This window comes from Acomys minous, assembly GCF_964271855.1.
Source record: "Acomys minous genome assembly, chromosome: 20".
In the NCBI taxonomy this organism is placed as follows: Eukaryota; Metazoa; Chordata; class Mammalia; order Rodentia; family Muridae; genus Acomys; species Acomys minous.
In genome coordinates this window covers 24,094,171-24,118,037 of record NC_140502.1, presented here as the reverse complement: position 1 = coordinate 24,118,037, position 23,867 = coordinate 24,094,171, and the positions used below count along the sequence as shown (strand labels likewise).

Here is a 23,867-nt window from a genome sequence, read left to right as displayed (position 1 = left end):
ACTGCTTTCTTAGTCACTCTCGAACCTAAACCAGATGAGCCTCCAGTCACTCCCAGAAATTCACTGTGGAAGGGGTTTAAAAAAAAAAAAAAAAAAAAAAAAAAGATCTGAGGACGCGAGAGAATACCAGTTCGACCTCCCTGTCCGAGCGGGGAAAAAAAAAAACAAAACAACCCAAAACCCAACCGAGGCCCGCCAAGGTCAAGCTCCGACACTGAGAGGCGAACACCAACTTCCGCGCGAAGCCGGGCGTGGTGCCAGATGTTTGGAATCCACGGTAGCTGCTCTCGGGGGACACAGCCTGAAGAACGGTCTGCTAAAAGAGCAACGCCAAGGCACTCCACCGCACGCCTTTTTTTTTTTTTTTTTTTGTCCCTCTCGGGTTCCCGTCCACACGCACCCACCCCAGCGCTCTCATTGGTCGCGGCGCTCGCCTGGGCGGGAGGGAGCGCCCGGGGTGGGCGTGGCCGCGTGGCGTCAGCGCAAGATGGCGGCCTCGGCGGCGCTGTTCTCGCGCTTGCGGAGCGGGCTCCGGGTAGGCGCGCGTGGACTGTGCACGCGGCTGGCGCCGCCGCCTCCCCCCCGCACTCCAGAGCAGGTGAGCCGCACCGGGGTCCGCACCCCGTTTCGGGGTAGGGGTTGGAATCCCTTCCTAGAGTTTTGGGCGTATGGTCGCAGCCCGGCGAGCCTGGAATACCGCACTTCACGGTGCTGAATGGGACGGAGCCATGCCTCCTGTGTGGACCGTAGTTGGGGCGCCGCGAGGCTGGATGATGGAGGTCCCCAGTGCGTCCTCTGCACCCCACGTCTCAGCCACGTGGGAGCCGGGAGAGGTCACCTGTGCCGGTGTCAGTGACTGTCTCAGGTGATACTCGCCGTGGGAGGGGCCCGGGACGCCGGAGTCCCAGGCTGGCCCTAGGGACGTTTGGTTAGCATCGGTGGGCGTGAGCGGGAGAGACGGGAAGGAGCCAGCTCTGCCTTCCGCCTCGACCTACGTTCTGACCTCTTAGGTCCCATCACTGTTTCCTTGAGTCCCCCAGACGAAGGGGTTGTATCTCCTTGCCCCTGGCTTCCTTCCCTTTCAGACCCCTCCATCTTGGGCCCTGGGTGTCCGAATGCCTTAACTGTTCGACCTGTCCCTTGTGTGCCCTGTGTCCCGTTAGTTTTGGCATCCCCGTGTTCGCGCACACGCACATTTCCTGCCCTACTCTTCCTGGCCTCAGACCCTGCAGTCCTGTTGTTGTTTCCAGGATCTTGGGCAATCCGGCCTTTCAGCTCTCTGAACCTCTGTGATTCTCTCATAGACAAGTTTTAGTCCTGACCCTCTAAGGGGACCAACCTCTCAGCTTACTCCTCCGGGGACACAACTTTATGGCGCTCGGTGGATGTCCGCTCCCTAGCTTGATCTTGAGTCTACTTGGACCAACTTAGAGGTCAGAGTATCACGTTGTTTTCCTTCTTCCCCTCCGCTCAGGTTGCCGAGATCGCCAGCCGTGGAGGCTCAAAGGCCCAAGGGCCGCAGCATCAGCCCGGCTCCGAGGGTCCCAGCTATGCCAAAAAAGTTGCACTCTGGCTTGCTGGTTTGCTTGGGGCTGGTGGGACGGTCAGCATCGTCTATATTTTTGGTGAGAGACATAACCCTGGCTTGTTGTCCCCCCTACCTCCCATTTCTACTGTGAAGCTTCCTCCTCCTTTCTCCTCCGTTCGTTCCCTGGCCCCTCCCTCAGTGGGGCTGTCAAGTAGAATCCTCACCTTGGGGGGCTGGAGAGATGGCTCAGAGGTTAAGAGCACTGCCTGCTCTTCCAGAGGTCCTGAGTTCAATTCCCAGCAGCCACATGGTGGCTCACAGCCATCTATAGTGAGATCTGGTGCCCTCTTCTGGCCTGCAGGGGTACATGCAGGCAGAGCACTGTATACATAATAATAAATAAATAATCTTAAAAAAATATACTCACCTTGGTTCAACAAGTCCCCTCCTACCCCTTGTACTTAAAGTTCTGTCTTCTGGTTGGTCCCTGTACCTGACTTGAGGACCTAAGGGACCGTTGGGAAGAATAGAGCTAGCCCAGTACCTGAAGCTGTTTCTTCCCTCAGTAGCAGAAGTCTGACCTTCCCCTGGTGTGTCCATCTCAGCCTCAGCCCACTTGGGATCCCAGCCCCCAACCTCTTCCTCTAGCAATGTTTCCTTGGAGTGGGGAGTCCAAGCCACTCAATTCTCCACTTTCCAGATGCCCAGGAGACGAGGCTCTGATTTCCCTCTTTTGTCTCTGTCTCCCTTGCAGGAAACAACCCTGTGGATGAAAATGGTACCAAGGTGAGGGGGGAATGAGACGCAGAGATGCTAGGGTCTGTTCTGCGGGGTTGTTTGGGGCTCCCTTCAAGTCTGGTGTGAGCCTCTCCCGCCCTCCCTGGGCTCTTTGCCTAGGAGCAGGGAGCTTGGAGCTCCCTGCGTGGATGTGCTGGGGTCCTAATGCCCCCACCCCCGCCATTTTAAACCTTTGCCTTTTCTCTCCCAGATTCCGGATGAATTCGACAATGGTGAGTGGTTAAACAGAGTTGGGGTCCCCATTTCTGTTCCCATCTCTGCTGTTTTGTTTGTTTATAGAATGCTGCTGCCCTACCCTGTACCCCAACCCCTCCTCCTTTCATGGACGTGCAACAGTTTGATGGCTTTGGGGAGGGACATAACAAAAGCCCCAGCTCCCTTTCCTGGCTCCTTGGCCGTGGAGCAGATGGTCAGGGACAGATGGGGGCAGGGAGCTCGGCCTTCCATCCCAGACACAAGGCTTCCTGTGCCTTAGATCTGAGCATCTGCAGCCCCTGGCCCCACCCTTTTATGACATCCTCTTTTTTGTTGTTGTTGTTTTTTGTTTTTTAATCCCTTAGTCCCTACTCCAACCCATGTCTCATTTCCTAAACAAAGTCTCTTATTGTCCCCTTTCTTCACACACACCCAAATTCACCAGAGTTTGGCAAGGAATTTGTTTGTTTGTTTGTTTGAGATAGGGTTTCTCTGTGTAGCCTTGGCTGTCCTTGACTCTGAACGCTCCCACTTGTCTCTGCCTCCCTAGTGCTGGGATTAAAGGCGTGCACCATCATGACTGGTGATAATGGAGTAGTTGTGGGTCTTAAAATTTATTTTAATTTATTCAGCTTACATATCGATTGTTATCAATAGTTGTGGTCTTACCTGAAGGTGGTGGTTCCAAAAAGGCCCCTGCCTCTGTGTGCGTGCGTGAGTGTGTATTGTGTGTACAAGTGCACTCATAGATAGCAAATACAAACCCCGATTGTAGTACTTGTTTACACCAGACAGATGGACAGGTCTGTTCTTTTACAGCTGTTAAGCCCACTATTTTATTTTATTTTTCTGTTTTATTAGTTTTTGTTTTAGTTTTGTTTTTTTGAGACAGGGTCTCTCTGTGTAGCCTTGGCTGTCCTAGACTTGCTTTGTAGATCAGGTTGGCCTCGAACTCACAGCGATCCGCCTGCCTCTTCCTCCTGAGTGCTGGGATTAAAGGCGTGCACCACCATGCGTGACTCTTTATTTGTTTTTGAGACAGTCTCTCTATATAGCTCTGGCTGTCCTGGAGCTCACTGTGTAGATCAGGCTGGCTTCAAACTCACAGAAATCCACTTGCCTCTCTTCCCACAAACTGGGTTTAAAGGCCTGTACCACCATGCCTGCTCCACACTGGTTTAAACAAATTACTAAAATTGGGCAGGTAGACATGGGAGGTTAAAATATGTTTGCTAGTTTAAATTGGCTTCAACATTGCAACTTTAAGAAGCAGGCTCATAGATTAAAAATGGTACCTTTAGGGCTGGGCGTGGTGGCGCATCGCTGTGAATTCAAGGCCAGCCTGGTCTACAAAGCGGGTCCAAGACAGCCAAGGCTACACAGTGAAACCTTGTTTTGAAAAACCAAAAAACAAAACAGAACATAAAATGCACATTTAAGTTATTTTTGTTGAATTTTATATGTTCATTTAGCCAAGAGTTTACACCCTTGGCTGTTAAAGTATCTTTTATTCTCTTGATCACTGTCACCATCTGCTAACTGAGGCTTGGTCCTGGAAGCTGTAGTCTCCACACAATCTAATATGGGCCTAGAATTTTTTTCAGGCTCTGAGACTTACTGTTAAATAAGCTCACCCTTTCTAGTTGTTTCTGAACTCTGGCTGGCTGGTTAAACTCAGTTGTCTGGTTCAAAACTCCTCTCCAAGCTGACTGACTCAAATTGGCTTCTCTTCATTTCTGACCGAGTTGCTCTGCTCGACCTCTAACTCTCGAGGTCTGTTCCAGTGTTCTGGGTCCTCTGTCTCCTGGGATTAAAGTGTCTGTATCCCATCTGAATCACACAGGCCTAGAAGGTCTTGGATGTGATCTGTTGCCAGAGCGGCCATGTTCTGAATTAACATTCCTCTACACTTGGCTCTTTTTTAACACTGATGCCTTTTCATTAGGGCAGCGATGCTGCATTCAGAGGCCTGATGCTGGGCAAGGGCTCTGCCACTCATCCGAACCCCCAGCATTGTTCTGGTTCTGTTTGTTTGTTTGTTTGTTTGTTTGTTTTTCTGAGGCAGCGTTTTTCTATGTAGCCTTGGCTGGCCTGGAACTCAATCTGTAGGCCAGGCTGGCCTGGAACTCAAATGGATCTGCCTGCCTCTGCTTCCCTGAAAGTGAGTCCAGGACAACCAAAAGCTACACAGAGGCAGAGTGGTCGTGGCGCACGTCTTTAATCCCAGCACTGAGGAGGCGGAGGCGGAGGCAGGCAGATCGCTGTGAGTTCAAGGCCAGCCTGGCCTACAAAGTAAATTCAGGACAGTCAAGGCTACACAGAAAAACCCTGTTTTGAAAAAACAAAAACAGCCAGGCGTGGTGGCGCACGCCTTTAATCCCAGCACTTGGGGAGGCAGAGGCAGGCAGATCACTGTGAGTTCAAGGCCAGCCTGGTCTACAAAAGTGAGTCCAGGACAGCCAAGGCTACACAGAGAAACCCTGTCTTAAAAAACCAAACAAAGAAAAAACAAAACAAAACCAAAAAAACCCATAATAAAATAGCTAGGCAGTAGTAGTGCATGCCTTTAATCCCAGCACTGATCCCTGAGTTCGAGGCCAGCCTGGTCTACAGAGTGAGTTTCAGGACAGCCAAAGCTGCACAGAGAAGCCCTGTCTTGAAAACCAAAAACCCTGAGGGTTTTCCTCGCTTTTCCTTAAGCGATCTGCTTGTTCTGCAAGACAGGACAAGTGAGCTGCCCTGTCAGGAGGCAGAGCAGAGGCTTACTGTGTAACCCCTTGTGCCTGGTGTTCTAGATCCAATTCTGGTTCAGCAGCTGCGCCGGACATACAAATATTTCAAAGATTACAGACAGGTGAGTGGGGGGCTGGGCTCGGTCCCTCCCCGGGGCCTGGTGCCCTGGCCTGCTTCTGATGAGCGGCTCATCGCCTCCTGCAGATGATCATCGAGCCCACCAGCCCCTGCCTTCTCCCAGACCCTCTGCGGGAGCCCTACTACCAGCCACCGTATACCCTGGTCCTGGAGCTCACCGGGGTCCTTCTGCATCCGGAGTGGTCGGTGTGTCCTGCGGAAGGCAGTGTGTTGGGGTCCCCGGGGAGGCTCGGGAGGGGGTGGTCAGCCTCACTGTGCCGTCGGCTCTGCTGCTGCCTTGCTGCCTTTGGTACCTACGTTAGGTTGTCAAGCACAAGTTTGCCTTGCCTCTGAGTGGTTGTGCCACATGGTTCTGAACCCCCAGGAGCAGATAGAAGCCTGCTTCTGGAGACCTCAGGCTGGGTCTTGACCTTTGGCTTTTCTGGTCTAAACGCTCCCGTGTCCTCACTGCCTCTGCAGCTGGCCACCGGCTGGAGGTTTAAGAAGCGTCCAGGCATCGAGACCCTGTTCCAGCAGCTTGCCCCTCTGTATGAAATAGTCATCTTCACGTCAGAGACTGGCATGGTGAGGCTGTGAGCCCAAGTGACCTGGGTGGGTGGCTGCAGCGCTGGGAGCCAGCCTCACCGTCCCTCCATCCTTGCAGACTGCGTTCCCACTCATTGATAGCGTGGACCCCCACGGCTTCATCTCTTACCGTCTGTTCCGGGATGCCACCAGATACATGGAGGGACACCATGTGAAGGTGCCATGTGGGGAATCACAGTGGGCCTCTGGGATAGAGTGGGGTGCTTCTACCGCTGAGAGAGAGGGCCCTGCTGCTTCTGACATCAGTGCTTGGGCGAGGGGTGGCGGCCTAGGCTTTGGTTCTGGAGCTGTGAATGGCTCCCGTGCGGCTGTGCTTGGGACTGCCGTAGAACCTGGTCCTCTGGCCAGCCGTGCATCCAACCATGTTGGCCAGCCGTGCATCTAGACATGTTGGCTAGGCCCCTTTTAACCATGTTTGTCAGATTCTCTCTTGTGGCTTGGTGACCGAGGGGTTTGGGCCATTGTACACTAGAACTCAGGCTTTGACAAGGGGCCGGTCTGTGATCCCTGGCTTGTAGCATGCCACAGCCTTGGGGTAGGACAGAGCCTGTGTTCTCTCCAGAAATCCCTGGGTTAGGTGTCCATGTGATCAGCTCTCCAGTTTCCCAGACGCTTAAGGTCACCCTCCATACTCTGTATTTGGGAGACTCTGCAAGCCACGACAACCCCAGTGTATGATGCTGTGTCTGTGCGTCCCCTCTGACCTGACCCATAACACCCACTTCCAGGACATTTCCTGTCTGAATCGGGACCCAGCCCGAGTAGTAGTCGTGGACTGCAAGAAGGAAGCTTTCCGCCTCCAGCCCTACAACGGTGTCGCCCTGCGGCCCTGGGACGGCAACTCAGATGACCGAGTCTTGTTGGACCTGTCTGCCTTCCTCAAGAGTGAGACTGACCCCTAGTGTCTGATCCAGAGCCCTTGACCCTGAAGGCAATGGCAGACACTTGATTCTGGCTTGTCATTAGTGTAAAACAGCAATCAGGGTACAAGAGACCTCTGAGTATCCTGGAGTCTTCCGGAGCTTTCTGGAATACCCAGGCAGTTCTTTTAGGGCTCTTTGGGCATGTTTGGAGAGCCTGCCAGAGCCTGGGGCAGCGCTGACAGCATTCCAGGGTGTGCTGCCCCTGGCCCATGCCGAGGCCTGACTGACCAGCCCCCTTCCTGCTGCCCCTGGCTCATGCCGAGGCCTGACTGACCAGCCCCCTTCCTGCTGCCCCTGGCCCATGCCGAGGCCTGACTGACCAGCCCCCTTCCTGCTGCCCCTGGCTCATGCCGAGGCCTGACTGACCAGTCCCCTTCCTGCTGCCCCTGGCCCATGCCGAGGCCTGACTGACCAGCCCCCTTCCTGCTGCCCCTGGCCCATGCCGAGGCCTGACTGACCAGCCCCCTTCCTGTTGTGCCGACAGCCATTGCGCTGAACCAAGTGGAGGACGTGCGCACGGTGCTGGAGCACTACGCCCTGGAGGATGACCCGCTGGAAGCATTCAAGCAGCGGCAGAGCCGGCTTGAGCAGGTGAGGCTCCTGATGGTGGGTGCCCTGAGCAGCTGCCTCTGTGTCCTGCATCTCTGTGTCGTCTTGGCTTTGGCCTGTGATGGGGGGGGGGGGTCTGCACAGCCTGCCTTGCAGAGCTGTTGTGGTGATTCTGTAGCAGGGGAGGCAGGGAGGAGGTTCTGGGACCTTTCGTGGTGGACTCTAGGTTTAGAGCTGGTCTGCTGGGATCTGTGGACACTTGGCTTCAGTGTCCATATTCATTTTATGTATGAGTGCTCTATCTGCATGTACACCTGCAGGCCAGAAGGGGGCACCAGATCCCATTATAGATGGCTGTGAGCCACCATGTAATTGCTGGGAATTGAACAGTGCTCTTAACTGCTGGGCCATCTCTCCTGCCCTGAATTTCATTTTGAGACAATATCTCATGCAGTTCAGGCTGGTCTTAACCTCTGGTCTCCTGCCTCAGTCTTCTGAAGTCTGGTTTGCAGGTGCTGCGTCACCGTGCCTGGCTGTATAGACTGTGGCATGTGTCTCTTAGATTGTTCCTGACTATGCTGGGGTACAAGAGTGTCTTTTGGATTCTAGTCCTGCACCCCTGGGCTCAGAGTTGCTCTTGTCAGGGTGCAGATCTTACCGTGTGGACTGGTGTTCTGTACTGAGTCTAAAGGCAGGCAGGCTGCTGTGTGTGTGGATGCGGACCCCTGTCTTTCTGTCTCCCAACCCCAGGAAGAGCAGCAGCGCCTGGCTGAGCTCTCCAAGTCCAACAAGCAGAGCCTCTTCTTTGGGTCACTCACCAGCCGCCTGTGGCCTCGCTCCAAGCAGCCCTGACTGCTGGGCCTCCTCAGACTCGGTGCCTGGGCCTCCTCGGGCCCCAGCCCTCACGGAGCGAGGTTTGGACAGCCGTGTGTCCACTGAAGCGCATCCCAGATGCCACAATGCCTGTGTCCAGAGAGTCCAGACGGGGCGTTGGGGTGAGGGCCGTCAGCACAGTGACCGAGCGCCACTGCTAGGCACAGTGAGTGCCTTGTGGGATTGGGGCTCCTGCCAGCCTGAGACTCTGTAAACCTGGGTTTGCACATGTACTGTATGAGCTGCGAAGAAAAGCCCCCCCCCCTTTCTCCTCTGGCTCTGGATTCCTTGTGTGCTATGGAAATAAAGGCAAGTGTGGCGTCTCGGGAGCCGTCTCTAGGGCTGCTCGGCCTAGCTGCTGCGGGTGGCTCCTTGGGAAGGCGGTTCTGGGACTGTTTGATCATCCACATTTCATAGAAGCCAGAAGTCAGGATACTTTTTCTTTTGGAGACAAGGTCTCACTGTGTAGACCAGGCTAGCCTTGATCTCAGAGATCTGCCTGCCTCTGCCTTTTAAGTGCTGGGACTAAGGTCTTCGTTGCTATGCCCCCACGATTTAGTCATCTCTGGGAGACTGGCTCTTATTCTGTAGCTCAGGCTAGCCTGGAATTCCTATTCTGTAGCTCAGGCTAGCCTGGAATTCCTATTCTGTAGCTCAGGCTAGCCTGGAATTTCTAGGCTGAAGCAGTCATCCTAAGTAGCTGGGACTGGAGGCATAGGCCACTGCTCTCTGCTAGAGAACAAGATTTAAAAACAACCAACCCACTGGATTTCTCTAGATGGTGGTTGTATTATTATTGTTGTTGTTGTTGTTGTTATTACTATCTTTGTGATACTAGAGATGAAATACACAGCCTGGCATGTGCTAAGCAGCACTCTACCAGGGAATCCTATCCTAATCTGGATCTATCTATCCCTGTCTTTTTAACTTTATTTATTTATTTATCTATTTATTTTTTTCCGAGACAGGGTCTCTGTGTAACCCTGGCTGTCCTGAACTCACTTTGTAGACCAGGCTGGCCTCGAACTCACAGTGATCCGCCTGCCTCTGCCTCCCGAGTGCTAGGGTTAAAGGCGTGCGCCACCACGCCCACCTTCTGTCATTTTTAAAGTAACGTGTGCGCGCGCGCGCCCGTGTGTGCAAGTGTGTATGTGTGCGTGTGCACGTGCGTGTGTAGAAGGCAGAGGCCAGCTTGGGAGTCTGTTCTCCTGTGGGTCTGGGGTGGAGCTCCTGAGATGCAGGTTCTTAGACCCTGCTGAGCCGTTGTTCTGGTTTTTGGCTTGGTGTGTATAGCCTGAGCTAGTTTCAGAGTGACCATGTAGCAAAGGATGACCTTGAACTCCCGATCTTACCTCCACCTCCTGGTTGCCAGTATTACAGGCATGTACCACTCTGCCCAGCTGATGCAGCGCTGGGCGCCAGGGGAATTTATGCTAAGCAAGCAGAGTAGCTGCTGAGCGGCACCCAGGGCCTCCTCAGGAGCAGCCCTGTATGCCTGCCAGCCTCTGCTTTGAAAAGAACAGTTGTGTTGTGTTTAAGCTTGTGAATTCCAGTTCTGAGTTCAAGTCCAAAGTCTCATTCCTTGGCTGGCACTTAGCCTCTCTGGAGGCCAGTTTCTGCATCTGTAAATGAATAGCTTTTTTTTGGGGGGGGGGGTTGCACTTCTGAGTAGCAAAAGTTTCAGATGGAAATGTACACGACCCAATTCTAAGTCACAGACAGGCCCTTCGGGGAGGGCTGTGGGCACCTCTGCTGAACAGATACTGTTTAGACTCTTACCAAGGCTTCCAGCCCAATGCTGCTGTTTCCTCGGATGACCACCAACCCGATGGTGCTGCTGCCACTGGCTGCCATCTCCACGCTCGTCAGTCACAAGGTTCATGAAGGGGTCAAAGCCCTTCCAAAGTGTTCCTTGTACATGTCTGTCGCCATTTAACGTCAATGATAACGTTTGTCCATAAATTTCTTCAGTTTGGGCTGAGTGTGGTGGCACATGCCTTTAATCCCAGCACTCGGGAGGCAGAGGCAGGATCGCTGTGAGTTCGAGGCCAGCCTGGTCTACAAAGCAAGTCCAGGACAGCCAAGGCTACACAGAGAGACCTTGTCTCAAAATAAAATAAAATAAAACAACAACAACAAAAGAAAAGAAACAAAAAACTCCCACCAAATAAAACTTTTAAAAAATTTCTTCAGGCGGTGGGCCTTGCTTATGGCTACGACTCAGGCTCAGTGCAATGGCAAAAGATGAGCCAGTAGGTGTTTGTTGTTGTTAATTTATTTTTAATTTATGTGCATTAGTGGGACCATGTGGGACCTGGGAATTCAGAAGCCAGTGGGCAAGGTCTGAGCATCTGCCCCCTCTGGGGGTGAGCTCCAGTTTCATTGCAGCTGTTGCTGAGTCCTTGCTGGCACCAACAGGTTGAGTCCTGGCCCCCCACCCGCACCCCAGGCACACAAGACAGCAGTTTTGCATCAATGTCTTGTGAGGGTTTGTTTCCCTTGGAACTGGAGATACAGTTGTGAGTTGCCATGTGGGGGCTGGGAATTGAAACTGGATCCTCTGGAAGAGCAGCCAGTGTGTTTTGTTTTAAGATTTATTATTCTGCCTGCATGTGTGCCTGCAGGCCAGAAGAGGGCACCAGATCTCATTATAAATGGCTGTAAGCCACCATGTGGTTGCTGGGAATTGAATTCAGGACCTTCTGAAGAACAGCCAGTGCTCTTAACCACCAGCCATCTCTCCAGCCCAATATTAGATCATCCTTTTTTATGTTATGTATATAGATGCGTTGTCAACTTACAGAGTTCACGGAGGCCAGTAGAGGGCGCTGAGTCCCCTGAGGTTGTGAGCTGCCTTGTGAGTGCTGGGAATTGAACCTGGGTCCTCTGGAACTGCAGCTAGTGCTTTTCACTGTGGAGCCATCTCTCCAGGCCACCAGTAACCATTCTAACTGAGCCAGTCGACCCTGGTGTGGTAGCCACACAAACCTCAGGCCAGGGTACCTCTGCCTCGGTTTCCTCCTGTCCAAAGTATCTGTTTTGTCTGCTACGCAAGCCTCTCTGCTCTGGCCAGCGCCTGGTGTTAGCCCAGCTTAAAAACAACAAAAATGTTTTCATGGCATTTGAGGCCATGGGCTGGATCAGGTTGCATTCTACACTTTAAAATGCATTTGGTGATAGCATGGAGGGAAGGGTTGGTGTGCTATAGTGCTGCAGTTTCAGCATTTAAGACACCGCGGAAGGGACGAGTCTGAAGCAAAATTAGTCATGTTGCAAGGCACTATACAAAGAAATACAATTAACACCCGAACTCCAGGCCTGGGGTACTGGGCAATATGGAAGTCTGCTCCCACCATGTTCTGAAGACTCCCTTCACCCCAAGACAAAGGCGTGTAACTGTATAACTTGCTGGCCTGCAACTGTAGATCAGGGTGGACTCCCCAACTCAAGAGATCCGCGTTGCCTCTGCCTCCCGAGTGCTGGGATCACAGGCGCGCGCCTCCACGCCCGGCTCTGGTTCTCTATTCTAAGGTACGGGTTTGGCATGGGGAAGCCCTGAGTCAGAGGCTGTATATAAAGGAACAATGGTGGAGCAAAGCTTGGTTTCATAGGACCCTCTGAGGGCCGTATCGTGTCTGAGGAAGTCTTGCCATGGAGCTCAAACTGGCTCTGACCTTGAGTGGCCCTCCTGCCTCAGCCTCCTGAGTGCTGGGATTGCAGCCGCGCGTCCCTGCTGCATAAGGAAGAAGCATGTTTGCTCCATTGCCCTGGAGCTCAGTGGACCAGTCTCTCCCTGCACCTTGCTGCTAACTGGGCCCTGGGCCCTGTCCATTCACACTGGAGGAGGAAGTGGGCATAGGTGCAGAAGTCCTCAGACCGAGCTCACGTGATGGCGCCTGGGCATTGAACCCCGGATGCTCTGTGCTCCAGGCCTCTGTGTTGTGTATAGTCGTGGCCTCTTCCCATGAGCCCCTCCCCTCCCATGTGGGACCTGGGAATTCAGGAGCCAGTGGGCAAGGTCTGAGCATCTGCCCCCTCTGGGGGTGAGCTCCAGTTTCATTGCAGTTGTTGCTTGAGCCCTTGCTGGCACCAACAGGTTGAGTTCTGCTGTCCCGGCACACAAGACAGCAGTGAACAAGGGTAACAGGAAGAGGGCCCCGTGTCCTCAGGGAAGGTGCAATGCAGGCAACTGGGCGGGGTGTGTGTGTGTAAAGATGAAGGGGGCAGGATAAATACCCAAGCGTGTAACTCCAGCTACTCAGAAAATGGAGGCAGGAGGGTAGGAAGCTGCAGGCCAGCCTGGGTAACTTAGGGACACACTGTCTCAAAATAAAGGGCTGGGAGTGTAGCTCAGCCACAGAGTGCTAGTCTAACAGGAGAGAAACAAAACTGAGGTGAGCCTGGGGTGCTGGCCCAGCCGTTACACAGAGAAACTCTGTTTCAAAAGGCCAAAACAACCCCCACCCCACCCCCCAAAACCCCCACATTTTAAAGCCGGGCAGGGTGGCACATGCTTTTAATCCCAGCACTCAGTTGAGGCAGTTGTTTCAATGTGAGTTCAAGGCCAGCCTGGTATACAAAGTGAGTCCAGAAAACCAAGGCTACCCTGTCTCAAATAAAATAAAATAAAAAAATAAACAGCAAACTGAGGTGAGAAAGCAGTGGTCTGGGGCCTTGAAGATGGATTTAACTTACTATTTTACATTCTTGTGTAGAGGGGGGTAGGGCATGCACATAGGGTCAGAGAACAGCATTCAGGGTCAGTTCATCGTGTGGAACCAAGAGATAAAACAGGTGACCCACCGGAAGATGCTGTAGATTAGATGGAATCATCTAGAAGGCCTCTTGGGAGCAGAACGCAGAATGAACTGAGAGGGAACACTGAGTGTATAAGCATGGTTGCCCACGGCCTCTGCACTGGCTGCTCACGGTGTGCTCTTCCCCAGGGTCTTTCTCCTGCCCCAGACCTTAGCTCAGATGGCACCTCAGCATGGCCTCTGTTCCTGTATATAAGGAAAGCCCAGCCAGGCGTGGTGGCAGAGGCAGAGGCCCGTGGATCTCAAGGCCAGCCTGGTCTACAAGTCCAGGACAGCCAGGGCTACAAAAGAAACCCTGTCTTAAAAACACACACAAAACCAAAAACACAACAAAAAACAAAAATAAAACCCCCCAAAACAACAACAGAACAAAAGGAAACAAACAAACAAAAACAAAAGGAAAAGCCCTAAGAAGCTTTAAGAAATTCCTTAATGCGTGCTTCATTAGTAACGCAGGCAGAGTTCTGGAAACACCATCTTGCCTGTGGTTGAGCTTACAGTGCTGGGGACTGACTGTATCCACAGCCTTGTGAGTTAGACAAAACCAGCTGTGGTAGGGCTCTGTGGGGCGTGTGTGTGTGTGTGTGTGTGTGTGTGTGTGTGTGTGTGTGTGTGTGTGTGTGTGTGTGTGTGTTGTCTTTGAGAAAGGTTTTCCCTGCTTGTCTGCCGCGCTGGGACTACAGGTCTGCCCCACCATGTCCACCCGCGGCTCCTTTTCTATGAACAGTTACCGAGCTGTACCGTAGCTGCCTCCACTCTACAAGACAAACGAGGATGTCAGTGTAATGTGTATTTTCCCTAAAACTATCAGTTCTGAGTGCTAACATTATTTACTGGGGGTTTCCTCTATTTGAGCAGCCTTGCGCGGCACGGGACACCAACACACTGTGACCTGACACTGGGCACCTGCGCCTAAGTGCCTTTACTTGTCTGGATCCTGGAACACGAAGGGGCTCCCCCCACCCCCACACAACACAGGGGTGGGGTGGGCGGCTACATTCAGCTTGGGGCGGAGAGCGGGCCTCTGGTGTCTGAGGACTAATTTCCTGCCCGTTTGCCCCTCACACCTTCTGGAGTCCAAATGGGAGTCCCAGCTGCGGCCCCGGGGGGGCGGGGCTCGGCCGCCCGGCAGATGGCGGCATTTACATACAGCTGGGAGGCCCCTTCCCAGGCGGTGGCCCGGGCCTGGCGTCTGAGGGCGACGTTGGGCTTGGGGAGGGAGGCTTTGTTTGAAACACGCATGCATGCACGCGCGAGGCCTTCCACAAACACACACAGGGGCGCACAAAAAACCCAGGATCTTTATCGTATCCCCCCACCGCCTCATCTTTTGGGCCACACACACACACACACACACACACACACACACACACACACACACACACACACACACTCATACACACTTTGTAAACCTCACACACAACCAGCTGGGGACGCAAACACAGAACGCACAGGCTCATAGGGTCCACGACAGTGGACAGGAACTCATATACGTGCTTACAAACGAGAAAGAGGAAGGGACACGGCCACAACAATAAAGCCACCTGCCCTGCGTTTCTCCCACTCCGGTACACACGGGATCTCGGAGTTCTTGACAACCTCGCAACCGCGTTTAACAGTCCACACAGGTTGCGGCACTTAATTAACCCCCCTCCCCCGACCGCCCCCTCCCCCACCCCCGCCCAAAGTCAGTTCGTCTTCCAGTAGACCTTGCCAATTACACTGAGCCACACACAAGCTTATTAACTTCTGTCACCTGCGGACCGACGCGTACAATCACACGCAGGAGGAAAACCTCACATAGAGTTACAGTGAGTGTCCCCTTCCCCCCCCCCCCCCGCGACCTTCTCTCCCTCGGTCCCCAGGAGTCAGGAGGCTGCCTGAGGGGGCGGGGCGTCCCCCTCAGATATAAGGCTCAGGGAACAAGCAGCTGCGACTACCCCCCTCATCCTGTCCCCCAAAGCAATGGTCTCCGTGCAGGTGTCTCCGCTACCCCAGATGCTGCTCCTGGTCCTCCTCCTTCCCCAGGTCAGCCTCGGGATACAGAGAGGAGATGGACGCATGGGGTCGGGTTCCTAGGAAGGTTCGTGGGACAGACAGACAGCCGCCTAGGTCCCCTAACCCTAGCCCTCTCCGTCCCAGGCACTGCCAGACGGTGTCTTCGAGCTGCAGATCCTATCTTTCGGGCCAGGCCCAGGCCCCGGGACCCCACGGTCCCCCTGCGACGCCAGAGGCCCTTGCCGCCTCTTCTTCAGGGTCTGCCTGAAGCCGGGAGTCTCCCAGGAGGCCGCCGAGTCCCTGTGCGCCCTGGGCGCGGCGCTGAGCACGCGCGGCCCCATCTACACTGAGCAGCCCGGAGCGCCCGCGGCTGCCCTGTCGCTGCCCAACGGCTTTGTACGTGTGCCCTTCCGCGACGCCTGGCCGGTGAGCCCAACCCTGATAGCCAGACCCCCACCTCCTTCTGTGCCCCAGCTCCTGATACCTTCCTGTGTTCCAGAGCCTTAACTACCCCTGAACCCACATTCTCAGACACCCCCCCACACTCAGGTCCCCTCTTTGGGGATGTCTAAAAACCGGGCTTCTCATCTTTTTGTCGTTTTGTTTGTTTGGGTGTGTATGTATGTATGTATGTATGTATGTATGTATGTATGTATGTATGTATTGGGGGGCGCACATGTCACATGTGGATGTCAGAGGACAATTTGTGGGAGTCAGGTCAGTCCTGTCCTTTCACCATGTGGGGCCCAGGAATTGAACTATGGTTTTCTAGATGTTGGGTATATACTTTTTGTTGTTGTTGTTTTGTTTTTTTGTTTTTAGAGACAGGACTGGCTGTCTTTGAACTCACCATGAGCTGAGTCTGCTCTTGAATTCCTGACCCTCCTGCCTCCATGCTCCACATATCCAACCCCCCAAGTGCTAGAATTACAGGTGTGCAATTAGCAAAGCTGGGTCTGGGGTCTTTGTCTTTACTTCCAGATCTCTTTGTACCTGGGGCTTCTCCCAAGGACTTTATTGCAGTGCCCTGCTTGCTTCTTGTAGTTTAACCTCAGCGCTTCTGCGGTACCCAACCCATCCGGTCATCCCTGTGCCCTGTAGGGCTGAGAGGAGCAGGGCTGTATTTGAAATTTAGACATCTTTAAGAACTCCTTTTTTTTTTTTTAAAGACAGGGTTTCTCTGTGTAGCCCTGGCTGTCCTGGACTCACTTTGTAGACCAGGCTGGCCTCAAACTCACAGCCATCCACCTGCCTCTGCCTCCCGAGTGCTGGGATTAAAGATGTGCGCCACCACGCCCTGCTCTTGAGGACTCTTTTTCTATAATTTTCTCACCTGTGAGGTGGGGACGCTCAGGCACGTTTCTTTTTGGACTGGCTCTTGGTACCCCAAACTGACCTCCTCATCTTTGTAACCTTCCTACCTCAGCCTCCTGAGTGCTGGGATTACAGGTATGTGCAAACACACCTGGCACAAGGGTCTCTTTCAAGGGACTCAAGAGGTTTCTGGAAAAAGGCCGAAACGTTCCTGGCTCCCCAGGCAGCTCCCTTTGAGGATGTTCTCTCTCTCTCTCTCTCTCTCTCTCTCTCTCTCTCTCTCTCTCTCTCTCTGTTTCTCCCCCCTCCCTCTCCCTCTCTCTCTCTCTCACCTCCTCCCTCTGTTTTTTGAGACAGGGTTTCTCTGTGTCGCCCTGGCTGTCCTGGATGCGCTTTGTAGACCAGGCTGGCCTCGAACTCACAGAGATCCGCCTGCCTCCGCCTCCCGAGTGCTGGGATTCCAGGCGTGTGCGCTGTGCCCTGGCCTTTGATGAGCTTCCCTGACCACAGGCTTCCATTCTTCCCCCCTTTTCCTTCTCCATCCACCAAGGGCACCTTCTCCCTCATCATTGAGACCTGGAGAGAGCAGCTGGGCAAGCATGCTGGAGGTGAGTGTCTTCGGTCTTGGAGCTTTGATAGGCAGGGGCAGCTTGGGGTTCAGGACAGACACAGGGGCTGCCTCTAAAGGCGGAGGAGCATTCATGGGACTCCTCCACCTGTGATGTCATCGTAGCCCCTGGGATGTGCTGCTGGGAGAATGGCTCTCCATCTGTGGACCATTTGGGAATGGAAGAGTCCCGAGGGAGGACTCAGCAGCTGGGAGTGCTTGTTTGCTCTGTGAGGGACCAGGTTCAGTTCCTTGCACCCACGTCTGGCTCACATCCATGACTCCAGTTCTAGAATTATCCTATTCTTTCTTCCTATGCTTTTCTTTCCTGTGCTACCTACATGCCTGCAGGTAAAACACACATAAAATAAAATATATTTTAAGAAGTCCTGACGGCAGCGATGTAGAGACCATGTCCTGGTACGGATCGAGCATCTCTGATCCAAAAATGAGACATACGCAATGCTCCAAAAATCCATTTATTTTTATTGTAATAGAGCAGAACTTCCCATATGAATTCACAACAATCCTCCTGCCTCAGTCTCCTGAGTGCTGCGCTTAAGAGCATGAGCCACCACTTTGGGCTTGTCTCTTCTTAGCTTTCTGAGTAAGGCTCTTCCATTGGTCACAGGCATCGGGCCATCCATCTGGCCTACCCCTTTGCTCTTTTTGAGGCTTCAACTGCCGTTACTGGCGAGAGCGGAGGTACTCGGCTTCGGAAGACCTTGCGGGGGCGCTATGACCTCATCTCCGTAGACCCGGTCCATAGATACTGCTATCACAGGATATTAGAAATCTCCTATTTTAATATTCAAAAATCTTGGGGCAAATACATGAGTAATTTCATTTCTGAGAAACCTGTCATTGTGACACCAACCGAAGTGTGACATGCAATTCCCTGGGTGCATTTGGGGGAGGGAGCAGGCAGGCTCGCTAAGGAGGACTTCTATCCTTCATCTTTCTACATGGGGATGCCCTGAATCCCAGTGCCTTCCATTTCCCCCATCTCAGGGCCCGCCTGGAACCTGCTAGCACGAGTGGCCGGCCGCAGACGCCTGGCAGCTGGGGGCCCGTGGGCCCGCGATGTGCAGCGCGCAGGAGCGTGGGAGCTACACTTCTCCTACCGCGCGCGCTGCGAGCCGCCCGCCGTCGGGGCGGCCTGCGCTCGCCTGTGCCGCTCACGCAGCGCCCCCTCGCGTTGTGGCCCGGGCCTGCGCCCCTGCGCTCCATTCCTAGCCGAGTGCGAAGCCCCGCGTGAGTCCCTACGCATGGCCCACTCTCCCCTCCGCCCTTCTTGCTTAAGCGCGGGTCCCAGTCTCCTACCACGTCTCATCGATCTCCGTCAGGGAACCGGGGGAGGGTGGGGGGCCCCTGAATCCCAGCCTGCTCTAGTATTCACGTCTTGTTCTCTCTGCCTTTCCTCTGCCTCCTCCAGCCTTATGTCGAGCCGGTTGCAGCCTCGAGCACGGCTACTGTGAAGAGCCCGATGAATGCCACTGCCTAGAGGGCTGGACTGGACCTCTCTGCACGGTCCCTGTCGCCACCAGCAGTTGCCTGAACTCCAAGGCCCCAGGACCTGGCAGCCCTGGATGCCTTTCACCCGGGCCTGGGCCCTGTGATGGGAACCCATGTGCCAATGGGGGCAGCTGCAGTGTCAGTATCTCCCTTCAGCCTCATCTCGATTACAACTGTGTGCGTGCGTGTGCGTGCGCGTGCGCGTGCGCGCGCGCATGTGGAGACCAGATGTAGACACCGGTGTCTTTATCACCTGCCATTTCATTTTTTGAGCCGGGGACTCTCCCTGAGCATAGATAGAGCTGGCTAGATGTACACCGCCAAGCCTGCCTTCACCTGGGTGCTGGGACTCTGAGCTCACGTTTGCTCAGAGATGGTTTGCTTCCTGAACCATCTCCCAAGTGCCCCTCACCCTCACCCCCACCCCCAGGGTCCTACTGTGTAGCCCTTGCTAGACTTGAGCTCACTATGTGTAGACCAGGCTGCTCTTGAACTCACAGAGATCCATCTAGACCTCATGAGCGCTGGGCATTAAAGGAGTGTGCTACCCAGTCCGGCAAAGGCACCCCCACACCGCCTCCTGAGTTAGGTTCTGGTTGTATAGCCCTGGCTGGAACTCTGAATAACTCGGGCTGCTAGAGCTCCTAAGTTTCCTGTCTCAGCCTCCTCGAGTGCTAGGACTACAGGTGTGTGTCACCATGGCTGATCTAATTAGAACTTTCCTCTGTGAGTTCCAGCAACACCCCCTGTCTGGGCTCGGGGACACTGTGGCCTGGGAGGAAGCTGGGGGGGGGGGCGGGGGCGGGGGGCGGGGGGCGGGGACGGCTGGCTACCTGGAAAGCCTTCCTGGAGGCAAGCTTGTCCTGCCAGCATCTTGGGCCTTAAAGTAGGATTAGGATACGGGAAGGGTATTGAAGGGCCAAAAGCAAGTGGGCAGAGTCGGAAGGTGTGTGCGAGGCAATAACGGAGTCCTGCGGGGGCTTCTGGGAGTTGAAGATTTGGGATCAGGGCAGTGTGGAGGGCAAAGGCAACAGACAGCTTCCCGCGGACTGGGCCAAGGCCGAGCCAACAGAGAGGGAGCCAAGGAACAGAGTTGGGAAGGGGGATGCTGGGAAGGGGGATGCTGGGAGGGCAGAATCCGGGGTCTTCCGACACTGACAGATCGGGTGAGGCAGTGAGTCTCAAGTTACAGAGAGAGCCTGGGAAAGGGGGCTCAGGGCTATCAGCCCTCGCCTAGAGTTTACCAGTGAGGAGCTGAGGGGTGGGGTGGGGGTTGGGGGGGAAACTGGCTCTGCAGAGGGCGTGTCTAGGATCCTCCAATAAGGAGCTGAGGGGTGTGGCTCAGCGATAGAACACCTGCCCAGAGTCCACCAGGGAGGGCTTGGGGGGGGGGGGGTCATGGCTCAGGAGTCCAGCGCTTTCTTCACGTTTGAGAAGCCCACGGTTCAGTCCCTAACACAGTTTAGTGGGGAAGCTGGGACCATAGCTGGGGTGGGGGTGGGGGGTGCGTTGACCTAAGACGCTGAGTTTGGTTGTTAGGTGGGGGTGGGAAAGAAGCTACCGTAGGGGTAGGTATGAACTCATTCGTGTAATCCGGCACATGGGACACTGAGGATCCTGGGTTCGGGGCCATCCTGGACTCCAAGGGGAGAGACCCTGCCTTTTAAAATTGGTTTCATGGGGGAAGTGTGTGTGTGTGTGTGTGCGCGCGTGCGCGTGCGCGCGCGCGCTTGCTTATGGGTGGGCAGGGCAGGTAGGTGTCATGTGGTAGGCACAGATGTGGTGGGAACACAGCCTCACTCTGGGGATTCCAGGTGTAGACACAGCAGCGTGGAGTAGATGGGCGTGCGAACAGCGTTTCCGGGGAAAAGCAGGGTACCCTGGGACAGGGGGCTGGCCAAAGACTCCCCCCCCCCCACACACACACAGTGGCTCACGAGAAGGAAGGGCTTTGGCTCCAAGGAACCTCCTGCCCAAAGCCACCTTGTCTCTCTGTTCAGGAAACCCCTGGCTCCTTTGAATGTGCCTGCCCCCGGGGATTCTACGGGCTTCGATGTGAGGCGAGCGGGGTGACATGCGCAGACGGACCCTGCTTTAATGGCGGCTTGTGTGTTGGTGGCGAAGATCCCGGCTCTGCCTATGTCTGTCATTGCCCACCTGGTTTCCAAGGCTCTAACTGTGAGAAGAGGGTGGACCGGTGCAGCCTGCAGCCATGTCAAAACGGTGAGGCGGGGACGCCAGAGTGGCCCTGGGGACGGGTGGGGGGATAGAGTTAGGGATGGGGGTCTCTGTGTGGCTCACGTGGCCCTGGGTGGGAATCCTCTGCCTGCATGTCCTGTGTGGTCCTAAGTCCTGGGGACACGACCCTCTGCCTACTCCATGCTAGGAAACAGGAAGAACATTCCTCATCTCATAGGTTTTTGTTGAGAATTTACTGCCTGCTAGGGCTTAATTTAGGACACGGCAGAGAGGGTGGGCAAACCCCTCCGCCAATTCAGAGCTGCTTTTGATAGATGAATGCGCTCAGCGCATTGTGGAGTTTGACCAGAGCGAACTGAGCCCGAGTGGTGAGGAATGGGCTCAGACCGGTGACAGGGGCCCGACCCCGGGACCCGCCCGGAAGCTGGTAGATGTCTTGTTCTTTTCTTTGTTTTTTTGTTTTGTTTTTGTTTTTGTTTTTGTTTTTGTTTTGAGACAAGGTTTCTCTGTGTAGCCTTGGCTGTCCTGGACTCACTTTGTAGACTAGGCTGGCCTCGAACTCACAGCGATCCGCCTGCCTCTGCCTCCCAAGTGCTGGGATTAAAGGCGTGCGCCACCATGCCCGGCCCTTGTTCTTTTCTTTGAGTGAGATGGAACCACAGGAAGATTCTAAGCAGGGACGAACCCTGATTTGACACAGGTATTACATGACACGTTGGGCGTAGCGCACGTACCTATGGTCCCAGCCCTCTAGAAGGCAGGGGCAGGAGGATCAGGACCTCAAGGCCATTCTGGGTTGTATAATGAACCAGGGACCCCCCCAAAACAAAACAAACAACAACAACAACAAAACAAGGCAACAAAACAAAACAAACACCCCAAAGCGAAGTAAAGGATTAAATAAGACCATGAATGTAAAGAACCCGCTAGAAACAGTGATTCTGAAACACTGTTTAACAGTGGAGTGTGGTGGCAGTTAATTCTAGCACTCTGGAGGTTGAGGCCAGAGGGTCGCATGTTCAAAGCTAGCCTGGGCTAATTGTGTCCTCTGGTCGGAGCGACAGACCGGATAGTACTAAGCTCTGCCCTTTCATGAGTGCCAGCCTTACCCCAGGGCTCCTATTTGCCCACTCTCAGAACTCAGAGGCATGAGGGCTGTGATGACCGCACGGTGGCTCTGGGCTGAAATGGAGGGGGGGAAATATGAGAGAGCTTCTTGGAGGAAAACGTTTAGGAATAAAGAGCCGTCCGAAATTAAAAAGGCGTGGATGGACGAGGGCCAGCTGGCTCTTCAGACCGGCTCTTCCGACCGTTTTTTGGTTTTTATTTTTTGAGACAGGGCTTCTCTGTGTAGCCCTGGCTGTCCTAGACTTGCTTTGTAGACCAGGCTGGCCTCGAACTCACAGAGATCCACCTTCCTCTGCCTCCCGAGTGCAGGGATTAAAGGCGCGCGCGCTACCACTCCTGGCTCTGGACTGGAGACTTTTAACGTCTGATCACAGAGAGAGAAGAAGAGCGAGGGCGGGGCAGGAGGTGGGGGGAGCGGGCGAGGGTGACCGGTGGTCACTGGCACCACTTCCCCGCAGGCGGCATCTGCCTGGACCTGGGCCACGCGCTGCGCTGCCGCTGTCGCCCGGGCTTCGCGGGGCCGCGCTGCGAGCGCGACCTGGACGACTGCGCCGGCCGCGCCTGTGCCAACGGCGGCACGTGCGTGGAAGGCGGCGGCTCGCGCCGTTGCTCGTGCGCACTGGGCTTCGGCGGGCGCGACTGCCGCGAACGCACCGACCCCTGCGCCTCCCGGCCCTGCGCGCACGGAGGCCGTTGCTACGCTCACTTCTCCGGTCTCGTCTGCGCCTGTGCGCCGGGCTACATGGGCGTGAGATGCGAGTTCGCCGTGCGCCCCGATGGCGCGGACGCGGTGCCCGCAGCCCCACGACGCCTGAGGCAGGCTGACCCGCAGCGCTTCCTTCTGCCTCCCGCCTTGGGGCTGCTGTTGGCGGCGAGTTTGGCCGGCGCCTCTCTCGTGTTTGTTTACGTGCGCCGCCGAGGCCCTGGCCAGGATACCGGGGCTCGCTTGCTGTCCGGGACCGGGGAGTCTTCGGTCCACACGCTCCCCGATTCACTCAACAACCTGAGGTTACAAGATGGTGCCGGGGATGGCCTCAGGTGAGGGCTGATGGCTTGATCCATCTTGATTGTAACCTCTTACCCTCTTCTGATGTGGTTACTGCATACTTGACAACCCGTAGTTCTTTGGTGCGGGGGGGGGGGGGGGGGCGGGGAGGAAAAAATTCATGGGCTCTGAATCGTCTCCCGTGGTGTCTCTTCTTTCACAGTTCGTCAGCTGACAGAAATCAGCCCGAAAATGGAGACTCTCGACCCATTTATGTCATACGGGCCCCCTCCATTCACGGTCGAGAGGTTAGCCACACCCCAGGTTCCCACACTCCGTACTCTGGGCACTTGGCACGGCGGCAGCCAGCTCCACTCCCCCCCTCACCCCCAATTTCCTTCCTTCCTTTTTTTTTGGGGGGGGGGTTCAAGACAGGGTTTCTCTGTGTAGCCTTGGCTGTCCTAGACTCGCTTTATAGACCAGGCTGGCCTCGAACTCGCAGCGATCCACCTGCCTCTGCCTCCCGAGTGCTGGGCCCGTTTCCTTTCTAATATTTCTTTTTCGTTTTGTTTTTCAGGCCTGATCCTGCCCCTTTCTCCATCACGGCCTGGAGATGGAGCCTCAATGTTTTTATTGGCTTTGATATGCTCAGTCTCTGCGTTCCTGCCCCCCCTCCACTGACTGGAGGCTGAGAGGACTTTATTGTACATTTATGTGTATTTATAACCTACTTTTTCTCATCTCTCCAGAGACATCTATAAAGGTTCTTATTTTGATCAACTAAATCAGGCTGTGACTTTTTTTTTTCCCCTTTGAGACAGTTTCCCTGTGTAGCCTCGGCTGTCCTGGAACTCGCTGTTGACCAGGCTGGCCTCAAACACGGATCTGCCTGTTTCTGCCTCCCAAGTGATGAGATTAAAGGCACGCGCCACCACTGCCAGGTGAGAACTTTGTTTTTCGTTTGTTTGTTTCGTTTTTTTTC

At 54.6% G+C, this 23,867-nt stretch overlaps 2 protein-coding genes across 2 annotated transcripts; both read left to right on the top strand.

Annotated features, from left to right (window-relative positions):
* Positions 1-448: 448 nt before the first annotated feature.
* On the top strand, positions 449-8,651 carry TIMM50 (translocase of inner mitochondrial membrane 50). Its single transcript, XM_084770686.1, has 11 exons — positions 449-598; positions 1,475-1,625; positions 2,283-2,314; positions 2,517-2,538; positions 5,317-5,375; positions 5,459-5,578; positions 5,852-5,956; positions 6,036-6,134; positions 6,706-6,862; positions 7,385-7,491; positions 8,200-8,651. Exons 1-11 carry the CDS (start codon positions 488-490, stop codon positions 8,299-8,301), a joined length of 1,065 nt encoding a protein of 354 aa, XP_084626812.1. The 5' UTR covers positions 449-487; the 3' UTR covers positions 8,302-8,651.
* Positions 8,652-15,104: 6,453 nt separating this feature from the next.
* On the top strand, positions 15,105-23,691 carry DLL3 (delta like canonical Notch ligand 3; the record flags this gene model as incomplete). Its single annotated transcript, XM_084771069.1, has 9 exons — positions 15,105-15,167; positions 15,282-15,563; positions 17,002-17,059; positions 18,070-18,312; positions 18,494-18,711; positions 20,574-20,796; positions 22,359-22,938; positions 23,109-23,193; positions 23,463-23,691. The coding sequence occupies 9 exons, from the start codon at positions 15,105-15,107 to the stop codon at positions 23,466-23,468; spliced, it is 1,758 nt and encodes a 585-aa protein (XP_084627195.1). The 3' UTR covers positions 23,469-23,691.
* Between the last annotated feature and the right edge of the window lie 176 nt (positions 23,692-23,867).

What these genes read in the sequence shown, in the direction of transcription:
- TIMM50 (XM_084770686.1), top strand. Translation starts at nt 488, where the DNA reads ATGGCGGCCTCGGCGGCGCTGTTCTCGCGCTTGCGGAGCGGGCTCCGG. An exon ending in ATTTCAAAGATTACAGACAG is followed by an intron (nt 5,376 to 5,458) that starts GTGAGTGGGGGG and finishes CGCCTCCTGCAG; the next exon opens with ATGATCATCGAGCCCACCAG. An exon ending in TCACGTCAGAGACTGGCATG is followed by an intron (nt 5,957 to 6,035) that starts GTGAGGCTGTGA and finishes CCATCCTTGCAG; the next exon opens with ACTGCGTTCCCACTCATTGA.